Below are 9900 nucleotides of genomic sequence, written 5' to 3'. Positions count from 1 at the left end.
GCTTGTGTAAAGTTGACACCAAACAAGCTAGCATACTTTCCTTATAGAGTGAGTCCTCCAGGTTTGGCATTTCTGACTAGGAGGGGGTCACAGCTCACTCCTCTGCGTAAATGAGAATGCAGCTGTAGAAGTTGGACATCTTTTTCCTATTCCAGATGTCCATCTGAAGGAAGCAAAGTGGTAATTGTACTTTCATCAGACTCCCTTTAAAAGTTGGCTGCTTGTCATTCATCCTGAATTTCTATGCAGCCATTGTGGTGGGCCCCATAGTCTGTGAGGTCAAGAACAGCCCATGGATGGCCCAGGTATTGTCTGGGGCTTTTTAGAACTGTTTGTACTTGTGAAGTGACCGCTGCCATCACCACAGCTCTGTGCCTCAGAAGTTTGGGCACACAGGTTTAAGCAGTCTGAAAGTGAACATCTCTGGAAATGCTAATGTAGTGCTAATGGTTCCTGGAACCTGTTTGTCTCATGTAGGTGGCTTCTGGGATATTTCAGGGGACACCTAGTCTGGGCCCCAAGTTGTGCTAACAAGTATTTCATTTCAGTTCTGCTGTAGTAGTTGAGGTTTACACGTTTGCTGACATTGGTCAAGGAAATGCCATTTGTAGAAGACGTTTCCACTCTCAAGGGCTAACATAACTAAAATGTCTGTGGTCACTGAGAAAGGTGCTCACGAGGCCAGTTGGCTATGAAGTCTGTTACTCCCGAGATTAGTCTCGGGAAAACAGCTGTGACTCGGATAGTTGTGTCCATCCTGTGGTCTTCCTACAAAGCTGCCTAGGTCCTTGGCAGCTTCGTTCCTGCAGCCCACTGGAGAATGAACCTGCCCAAAGGTTTGCAGTCATTTTGAAATAACGAGGTTCGGGCTGCTACTGGAAGAAGGGACACTAGGTGCATGACACCGAATGGTCAGGGGAACAAGGGTTCCTGAGGAGGCTTCAGTCACACAGTGGGTCAACTGTTCTGGCCAGTGCAACTGGAAAGCCTCTGGGCAGCCCTTCAGTAGCCAGCACCTAACTGCACAGCTTGACTTGTAACAAGCCCAGAAGCCATGACTCTAACCATGCTGTCCCTGCTACTGTGGCTAGTTCCGGTTCTTTTAGCCCTTGGGATTTAAAGGTTGGGTTTTTAGTGGATGAGCTATGAGAGGGGTGTGAAAACTACCTCCTTTGGCCTCAGAACTCGTTAGATCCAAACCTGAAGAGAGCTCAGGGAGAAGGCGTTTGTGGAGGGTGTCTTATGTCTTAGCCTCCTGCCCACCAGGGTCTTTGCTAAAGTGGCCTTTTGTTCCTGTTCTTACTGCACAGCTTCCTGCAGGCCAGCGTCCTGCCTGTGGACCACACTCTCAATGTGAGTTGTGGAAGATGAGAACATGCTTGTCACAGTAGTGGTCTCTGCAGTACAGCTTCCAGCTTGGAGGTGGAGGCCACCACAAACATCTCTGGTGGCAAGGTGGGATCTTCCTAAAAGGAAGCATTTGGGCAGCTCTGGTACTGAAAGAAATGTGGCACCCCAGGAGAGCAGTGTCTCAAGAGAAGATACCAGTTATCCCACCTCCTCAGCCAAGTGACTGGAAGCCTGGACTGCTTAAACATTAGTCTTGGTGGACAGGGAGCAGTGACTGACCAGGCTTCTGTGGTGGTTACCGTGTTGAACCTCTTTCACATTCTGCAAAAGGCCACTGCTAGTCTAGTGTCTGAGTTGCTCTTCTCTGCTCCAGTCCTATGATTAGGACTTTGTTTAGGAACAGCTGGGCAGCTGAGGCGAGATCCAGCACACTGCTGCTACCGTTCGCTGCCTGACAAACTCAGGCTCCCTCTGCTGGCCTGGGAGGTGGCGCTGCTGGGCCAGTTTGGAGGACTGATGGCTCTTTGAGCCAGAGATGCTGTGGTGTCCACAAGCTACCCAGGCCAGCTCCCAAACAGGCCTCACTCTGCACCATCGCTGACTTATCTTCCCACCCTCCCCAAAGGGAAAACAGTTCCCACTGGTGACAGTAAGCAAAAGTCAGGGACTAGACTACAGACCCAGCTAGGGTAACTCCAGGATCCAGCCACCTTTCCTCAGTTCCTCTTTCCTTTCAAAATGGGTATAGCTGGGTGGTCCTAGTGCACACCTTTAAATCCCAGCACTCAGGAGGCAGAGGCGTGAGGATCTCTATGAGTTCAAGGCCTGTTACACACAAAGATCCAGTCCTGTGCCATCAGAGGGCATCTTCCTAAGCACGGGGGCTGTTAGCACTCTCCCCAAACTCAGAGGAAATATGTGGGCTGTTAGTTCCAGGTCTTCCCCCATTACTAACCCACCTGGGCTTCAAGAAATTTATTCCCGTAAGGTTCAGTTCCCCTCAGACTACCTGAAGCAGTAATTCTCAACTTGTGAGCTGTGACCCCTTCACAGGAGTGGCCTGAAACCAGGAGAAAACCTATTTCCATTATGACTCAACAGTAACAAAATTACAGTTATGAGGTAGCAACAAGAGTAATTTTTTTTTTTTTTTGGTTTTTCAAGACAGGGTTTCTCTGCAGCTTTTTTTTTTTTAGAGCCTGTCCTGGACCTAGCTCTTGTAGACCAGGCTGGCCTCGAACTCACAGAGATCCGCCTGCCTCTGCCTCCCGAGTGCTGGGATTAAAGGCGTGCGCCACCACCGCCCAGCAACAAGAGTAATTTTATGGCTGGAGTCACCACAACATGACTGTGTTACAGGGTTGCAGCATTAGGAAGGCTGAGAACCACTGACTTAAAGAGTTCCTGTGAGTCATCCATAGCTGGACCCCTGCATACACTGATTTTCCTGTTACTTCTTCCTATTCGGTCTCCCAGTGGGAAACCAAAGTCTTGGGTTTCAGTGGCCCCTCTCCCCCATGGCTTCTGAGGGATTCATAACAGGTATAATTGTTCCTTGTTGACAGTCTCCTCCTGTCAAGCACTGCCCAGCCACATGACCTTAATACCGTCTCAGCCTTACCCTCTCCCCTACAGCCGAGCGCAGGACACCCCTCCAGCACCTTCTTGTTCATCAACACTGACACACGCCATGCCTTGGTGGCTCATATGGGCTTGGCCGTGTGGTCTCAGGTGTAGTGTCAGAAGATCAGACAAGACCCCAGTGCCGGGCAACACGTTGGTTTTAATGGCATTGACATCCAGGCAGTCACATGTCAGTTCTGCTTGGCAACTTCCAGGGGTGAGGGCTGCAGCTTTGCTGGGCTGGGCTGAAGCCCTCCAGTCTGCTCAGCAGCCTCTGAGAACTCACCACCTGGCCTGTTGCTCCCCGACCCGGCCCCACTGAGAAATACAGACAATTGCACTGATTGACATAAATCCCGAGCGTTCTGGACTCCCAGCACACCCCGGTCTGTCAGCGTTGATGAGGGCTTTGGCGTCTGCTCGAGGTGGTCCAGGGCTGCTCCCGGGAATAGTGTTTATCAAATGTGACAAAGGTTCTTTTACAGACTGGGGGTCTGGAAGATTTCTTTCTGTGGTTCTGAGACTTGTCTCCAATGGCTTCACTGGAAGTTGGGCCTGGATAACGCTGTGTTGGTTGGTTTATTTGTAAGGAATGTGTAAGGCATTTTGGTAAGTTGAACAGTTTGCCGAGGAGACTCAGACAGAGGTTCCCTCCTTGGAGCTGCTACCATCCTCCTGCAAACAAAGTGGAGACATGAAGGAAAGGTCAAGGCACCCCCTCTTGTCCCATGCCCAGGACCCTCAAAGCAGTCCTGGGGCAGTTCCACAGATACCTCCAGACCTTCAGAGAGGCCCAGAGCTGACTCCAGGGACCAGGGGGTGCATGCAGAGGGACTGATGGGACCCTATGACGAGAGGAAGGAGAGGTGAGTGTGGCTGAGAGTCTGTGGTCCTGCCCCAAGGGGACCACACAGGCCGTAGAGTGAAGACTAGCTAGCAGTGCAGGTGTCAGCTCCCTGGGGCCCTAAACAGCATGGACCAAACCTCTGGAGGTATGGAGGCTAGCCCTGCAGTCCAACCTGCACCAAGTACTTACTGCTTTTTCCAGCTGTTCTTGCAACTTCTTCACTGTGTCCCTCTCTTTTGTCAGCTGCTCCTGGGTCGTCTTCAGAAGTTCTTGAAGCTTGGTGGCGGCACGCCCCAGGTCACTTGTTAACCTCTTCTCTTTTTCTAGTCTCTCCTGTGGGCCAGAGGGTTGAGAGAAGTCAGGCCCCATGTGATATACCGGAAGAAGAGAGAGCTCTGAGGACCTCCAAGAGCACAAGGCAGGTCTCTGGTTATTCAGGCAGACAGTGCTGGCTGGGAGGAAAGCCTCGGATGACAATGCTGCCTGTGTCCTGCCAACTTCAGCTGCTGCCAGGACAGTTTCCTGGCCTGATGGTTTACTGTGCACTGCCCAGTGTGAAGGCCACGACATGTATACCTAAACATGACTTCAAGCTATATAGAGCTTACATTTAATTGACAACTAACTTGTGACTGAGACTTGACTTAGAGCTGTCAAGTGCCCTCCTTGGTGTGGCCAGAGAAGCCAGTGCCTGCGTGGTTCTCTGGACTGGGCCCTGTCCAAGGCCATGAATGACTGTGGTGATTTGAGTAAGAATGACCTCCCTAGGCTCATATCTGACTGCATAGTCATAAGGAAGTAGCACTTTTGAGAAGGATTAAGAGGTGTGGCCTTGGAGGAAATGTGTCTCTGGGGGTGAGAACTGAGGTGTCAAAAGCCCATGCAAAGTCCACTTCTTTCATGGCCTGTGGATCAGGATGTGGCCCTCAGCTACTGTTTCACAACCACGTGTGCTGCCATGATAATGGGATAAGCCTTGGAAACTGTAACCAAGTCCTCAATTAAATTCTTACTTTTTTTGTTTTGTTTTTCAAAAGGGTTTCTCCATGTAGCATTCTTGGTTGTCCTGAACTCACTTTGTAGCCCAGGCTGGTCTCAAACTCACAAGCGATCTGCCTGCCTCTGCCTCCTGAGGACTGAGATTAAAGGCGTGCGCCACCACTGCCCAGCTAAATATTTAATTTTATAAGAGTTGCTTTGGTCATGGTGTCTCTTCACAGCAATAGAACAGTGACTAAGACAGCGACCAAAGACTTTAAGACCTACAAGTCCAACTGGTACCCCAGTTCCATCCTCTACCTTCAGCTGTGTGACCTCTTCTACTCCTGAAGACTCCAGGGGGAAAGCAGCGCGGAGCTTCTCCAGCTCTTCCTGTAACCGATAGGCTGTGCTCTGAGCCTTGTCAGAGAGGAGAAAGGTCTGAGTCAGAGGCCTAGTAGGTCAAATCTGGTTAAATTCATCTAGGGGATGGGAGGGGGGGCATCCCCAGCCAAAGGCAATAGCTCAGGCTGGATCCACATGGGCAAGAAGCTTGGACATAGTCTACAAGCACCCAGGCCTTCAGGATCCCCCAAAGATGTGGACACCCACAATGTTCCTCGGGTAAACTCAGCACTAGTGCCCACTCACTGGGGCCCTAGAGCTTCTTAGTCCAGGTGCCGCCTGGTGATTAAGCTGGGAAGCCCTGAAAGCTTGTAGGGACGGAGGGCCACTTGGCAGGGGCTAACCTCTTCAAACTCAATTGTGAGCTTCTGCCGCTGTGTTTGCTCATCCTCCAGGATGGCCTCTGTCTGCTCCAGCTGTGTTTTCAGCTGTGTGGAGACACAACAAATGTGACTGCAGTCCGGGGACAGACCCAAACTGAAGCTCCACCTTCTAGTGGCCTCTAGGACTCCTTGGGCCTTTCCCTGCCCTGGGAGTCACACTCAGCCTCCCGGGCAAACAGTGCCTCAGACTCAAGAGAGAAGCGGAGAAGGTGAAGAGAAGCTGGGGAGACATCGCCATTCCAGGAGCCTTTCACAGGACTCCAGAATAGGAAAGACCCCAAAGCCGTAAATCTGATCCCAGGTTCACAATGGGAGCCCCACAACAGGTCCCTGCCTCCGGCCAGCTGTTCTTGGCAGCTGTTCCTTTGGTCAAAACACTAGAAGATATCCTATTAGCAATGACCCAGGAAATGGCCACAGCTAAAGGCAAATCCCCTTTGTGGCTACAGACCCAAACCCAAGCTGCAGGCCTGTCCAGGAGCCCCTGGTGTTATGAGGACTAAAGGCCCTGGCTACCTGCTCTTGACTCTCTCTACCTTACATTCTGGGTACCTCTCATCCAGACCAAGCAGGGTAGAGAGGGTGGCTAGCAGTGGGGATTGCAAACACCTACGCACAGTTTAGTCAGCACAGAGGCTGCCCACCCTAAGTACCACCTGGGGAGTTAGGGACACATCTGAGGATGAGCTCATCACCCTAACCTTCATAGGGTCCTGCTCGGCTGGAGGGACAGCTGGAGACCCAGCCACGTCACCATCCTCTACGTGGCTCTTCATGTCACTCAACTGCTGCCTGACCTGAAACAGGGAGGGGTGTGTTTGTGCGAATAAACAGCTAAAGGCATGCAGGTACACAAGTACACACGTACACGCACACATACACACACAGAAAGAAAGAGAGAGAGAGAGCACCCTTGTGGTGGAGGGATAGACCAGAACCACACATTCCACTCTAAGCCAACAAGCCTCCAGGCCAATGAGAACCTTGTTGCTTTTTGAGGTCAACTGGTGCCACCCACCAAGCAAAGTGACTTCAGTGGACGTAGACCTCACAAAGCCAAGGAGTCTTCATGGAACAGATAGAGCTGACAACATGCCACACTCCAGTTTAATGATGTAGTCTCCTGTTCTTGGCCTTTTGGGGGCTCAGAAAAGATGGTACTATTGCCTTGTAATGTCCCATTCCTCTGAGTTCTGTTGCTGGGGCCAAGATGTACAATATTGGGTCCGGAGGTCACTAACCTCTCTAGGCCTCCCATCTGAAAGGTTACCTGAGAAAGGTCCCAGTCAGAGGCCTGTGGAAAGAACTCAAGTACAAGTGCTTCAGGAACTATGGGCAGCCCCAGACTCCACCTAAGTTTTACTTGGCAGGCCACCCCAAGTCTTCCTTTCCAAAAGTCCCAACAGGCAGAAACCAAAGGGCACAGTTAAAAGATAACAAGAACCCCCAGCAGGCATACTCTGTGTGCATATCCTGCCTGGGCTGCATCCCTTGGGTATGGGGTGGGATGGGGGTCTCTCACCCAGACTCAACACAGCAAATGGCTGAGAAAAAGCTTTAGATTCATTCAGGTAACTTGGCCTAGACAACACCCACTTCTGGTGTGTAGTCTGGGCAAGGCCTGAGAATGGGATCCAGTGAACTAGGCGCCCATGATAGACTTAGAAGACAGCGTGGAGGACGCTAGCCTAACATATCAGACTTGGTCTCTTGGCCAGAGCTCCCCATGTTCCATCTCCAAATTTCAGAAGCTTGACTACTTCAAGGCTTTCAAAATGACTGCAGATCCAATAGACCACAGCTCTGGCTGAGCAGGCTCTTGCCAATAGCCAGAGCTGGGGGGTGAGGTGGGGGAAGCCTCACGGTGAAGATGGAGCTCAACTGGCCAAGCAGCTGGGGCATGGGATCAGACACTGCAGCTGCAAACTGGGAAAACCGAATGGCCACCGAGGCACAGTGCAGCCCCTCACATCTCTGCAGGTTTATTTGCTCCCAGTGCCTGACAGAGAGCCAGAGGGGGCAGGCTGCTCTGTGTAACTGTAGTGGCAGGGCCTGAGCCACCACTGAAGCAGGAACACCTACAGAAAGCAAAGACATGCCACCAAAAGGCACCAAGGGACCCCTTTGTGATGTCCTGGACTGGGCAGGTGACGAAACAGGCTAACAGGGCTGTTGTCCCATAGCTCTCAGCCAGTCTGTCTGTCTGTCTGTCTGTCTGTCTGTCTGTCTGTCTGTCTGTTTTAGCTCTCAGTTTTGAGCAGTGGCAAGGTCTTCCCAAAGGCGGGAAACAGAATGCAAATATCTTGGCCCCTGGCAACTACAAGCCCAGCTCCGAGTTTTAGGCATCCTGCCAAAATCCCAACCAAGTCTATGTAACATGACTAAAGCATGGCAGGACCTGCTGTGGATGTCTCTGCATAGATGTCAAAACACCAACCACCAACGAGTTAATCACACACACACACACACACACACACACACACACACACACACACACACACACACACACACACACACACACACGTCATACTCCCCAGCCCAGGACGTAAGCCAACCTACCAGGGCAAGCTCAGCGCTTTGTTTCTGAGCTTCACTCTTGGCTTCATCCAGCTGAGACTGAGAATCTAACAGAAGCTGCCTCAACTTCAGGGAAAACGGCCAGGTGAGAGGTAGAGGAGAGATTAAAAAAAAAGAAGAAGAAGAAAGAAAGAAAACTGGTTCCAGTGAGTCCATACCTAATCCTGGGATGGAACCCAAGCCCAGAAGATTGACATAGAAGGGGCAGGTGTCCTCCAGCTACCATTTCCTGTCGGTTGACTTAGGATGGCACTCCCAGGCTTTAGAAACACCTGCCCACCATCTCTTGTTAAAGAGCAAAGAATTGCAACCAAAACCAGACTGAGGGTGCGGGCTTAGGAGATCTCCTGAAATCAGGAGACAGTAGCAGATTGAAATCTAGCGCCAGCTAAAAATGCCAGCAGCAAACCTGCGGAGAGGCCGCATGCTCAAAGGCCAGCTAGAGCAGGAGGTGCTGCTCTGGCCCTGCTCTACCTCGGGACCGCCTTTCCGAAATCTGCCCAAAGACACCTCGGGGTTGTCAGTGCAAAGGGGCATCAGCAGGGCTTCAGGTGAAACCTGAAAACCTAGCTTTTAAGGCTCCTATTGACAAGTTCTCCACAGCAAAGAAGGAACCACTCAGAATAACCTAGGCTTCATGGGGCAGAGGCCACTCATCAGGACCAGAACCTAGGAATGGTGGATTCACTCACCCCTGCCACCTCCTGGGCATAATTCTGGCACTCTGCACTGGCAGCTGCCATGTGCTTCTCCAGCTCCGCTTCCAGAAGTGAAGTGTGCTCCCTCACCTAAACAGGGACAGATATGGACACTGGTCAGAGCCTCTCAGTGGCCAGCAGGGGCCTTTATTATACAAGTGGGAATGATAGCTGTCAAGTCTGGCTGGCCCCGAAGCAAGCAAGGGTAAATATACTACCAGGTATACTGAGGTCAGAAAGAAACAGTCCCTAGCAAGAGAACCCCTCATTGAACATCAAACAGGTCCTGAAAAATCCTCAGGTTTCAGGGAGGGTAGAGCAGCTCTTAGACGTACTGGCAAAGCTTTGGAGAGAGGGCACTTTTCCAAAGGCCAAGGCTTGCTGCAGTACCTTGAAGGGCAGCAGGCCCCCCAGTAAGCACATCCCTGAATTCTAAGGTCTACAACTAAGCCTCTACTGGGCAGACTGCACAGCTCATGGCTCCCAGGCTACTGTGGCTATAAAACCTTATCACTTAGGCTCAACAAGACAAAGCCCTTGCTCAGAAGAGCAATGGCCTCCTTGGACATGTGGTCTGTGAGGGAAAAATAACAAGGACCCATAAAATCTTGGCATGAGTGTAAGAACATGACCAGCAAATTTATAGGACAGCAAAAAGCAATCATCAGAACGGAGACAACATACCTGATCTGAGTTTTCAAGTTCTCCTTTTAGCTTCTCTACAATGTCTTCCAGATGTTTCACTGTGACCCGTGACTACAAGGGGGAAGACAAGACCCATCAGGCACGAGACTCTGGGAGAAGCATCCTGGGCCCACTAGCTCAGGTGCCCACAGTGCTGTGGCACCAAGCTCTGGGAAGTATGCAGGCCAGCCATACCTTCTGGAGCTCCTCTTCAGCTGCCCCCACCTTGGCCTTCCACACGCGCTCTTCCTCCTCCACGCTCTTCTGCAGATCTTTGAGCATACCCTCCTGGAGGGGAGGCAACACTGAGGCAGGCCCCTCCCTCCTTAGTCTGACCCCACAAACACAGACTATA

General features: G+C 51.4%; 1 protein-coding gene across 4 annotated transcripts in view; it reads right to left on the bottom strand.

Annotated features, from left to right (window-relative positions):
- Positions 1 to 3113: 3113 nt before the first annotated feature.
- The window catches only part of Rrbp1 (ribosome binding protein 1), a 64793-nt gene continuing 58006 nt past the window's right edge, over positions 3114 to 9900 (bottom strand). The window contains exons 16-25 of one of the 4 annotated variants that reach the window (XM_038330587.1): positions 9741 to 9833; positions 9546 to 9617; positions 8856 to 8951; positions 8146 to 8229; positions 6288 to 6383; positions 5548 to 5631; positions 5120 to 5218; positions 4010 to 4153; positions 3747 to 3818; positions 3114 to 3648 (exon numbers count right to left, since the gene is read on the bottom strand). In XM_038330587.1, coding sequence (XP_038186515.1) covers positions 3610 to 3648; positions 3747 to 3818; positions 4010 to 4153; positions 5120 to 5218; positions 5548 to 5631; positions 6288 to 6383; positions 8146 to 8229; positions 8856 to 8951; positions 9546 to 9617; positions 9741 to 9833 — 879 coding nt within the window. In that variant the 3' untranslated portion in view covers positions 3114 to 3609. The remainder of the gene's footprint in view (positions 3649 to 3746; positions 3819 to 4009; positions 4154 to 5119; positions 5219 to 5547; positions 5632 to 6287; positions 6384 to 8145; positions 8230 to 8855; positions 8952 to 9545; positions 9618 to 9740; positions 9834 to 9900) is intronic. The other 3 variants (XM_038330588.1, XM_038330589.1, XM_038330590.1) reach the window with 3 other exon arrangements.

The sequence above is a fragment of the Arvicola amphibius genome, chromosome 5 (assembly GCF_903992535.2).
Source record: "Arvicola amphibius chromosome 5, mArvAmp1.2, whole genome shotgun sequence".
Lineage (NCBI taxonomy): Eukaryota > Metazoa > Chordata > Mammalia > Rodentia > Cricetidae > Arvicola > Arvicola amphibius.
The sequence above is the reverse complement of the archived record's forward strand: the minus strand, read 5'-3'. Positions and strand labels throughout refer to the sequence as shown.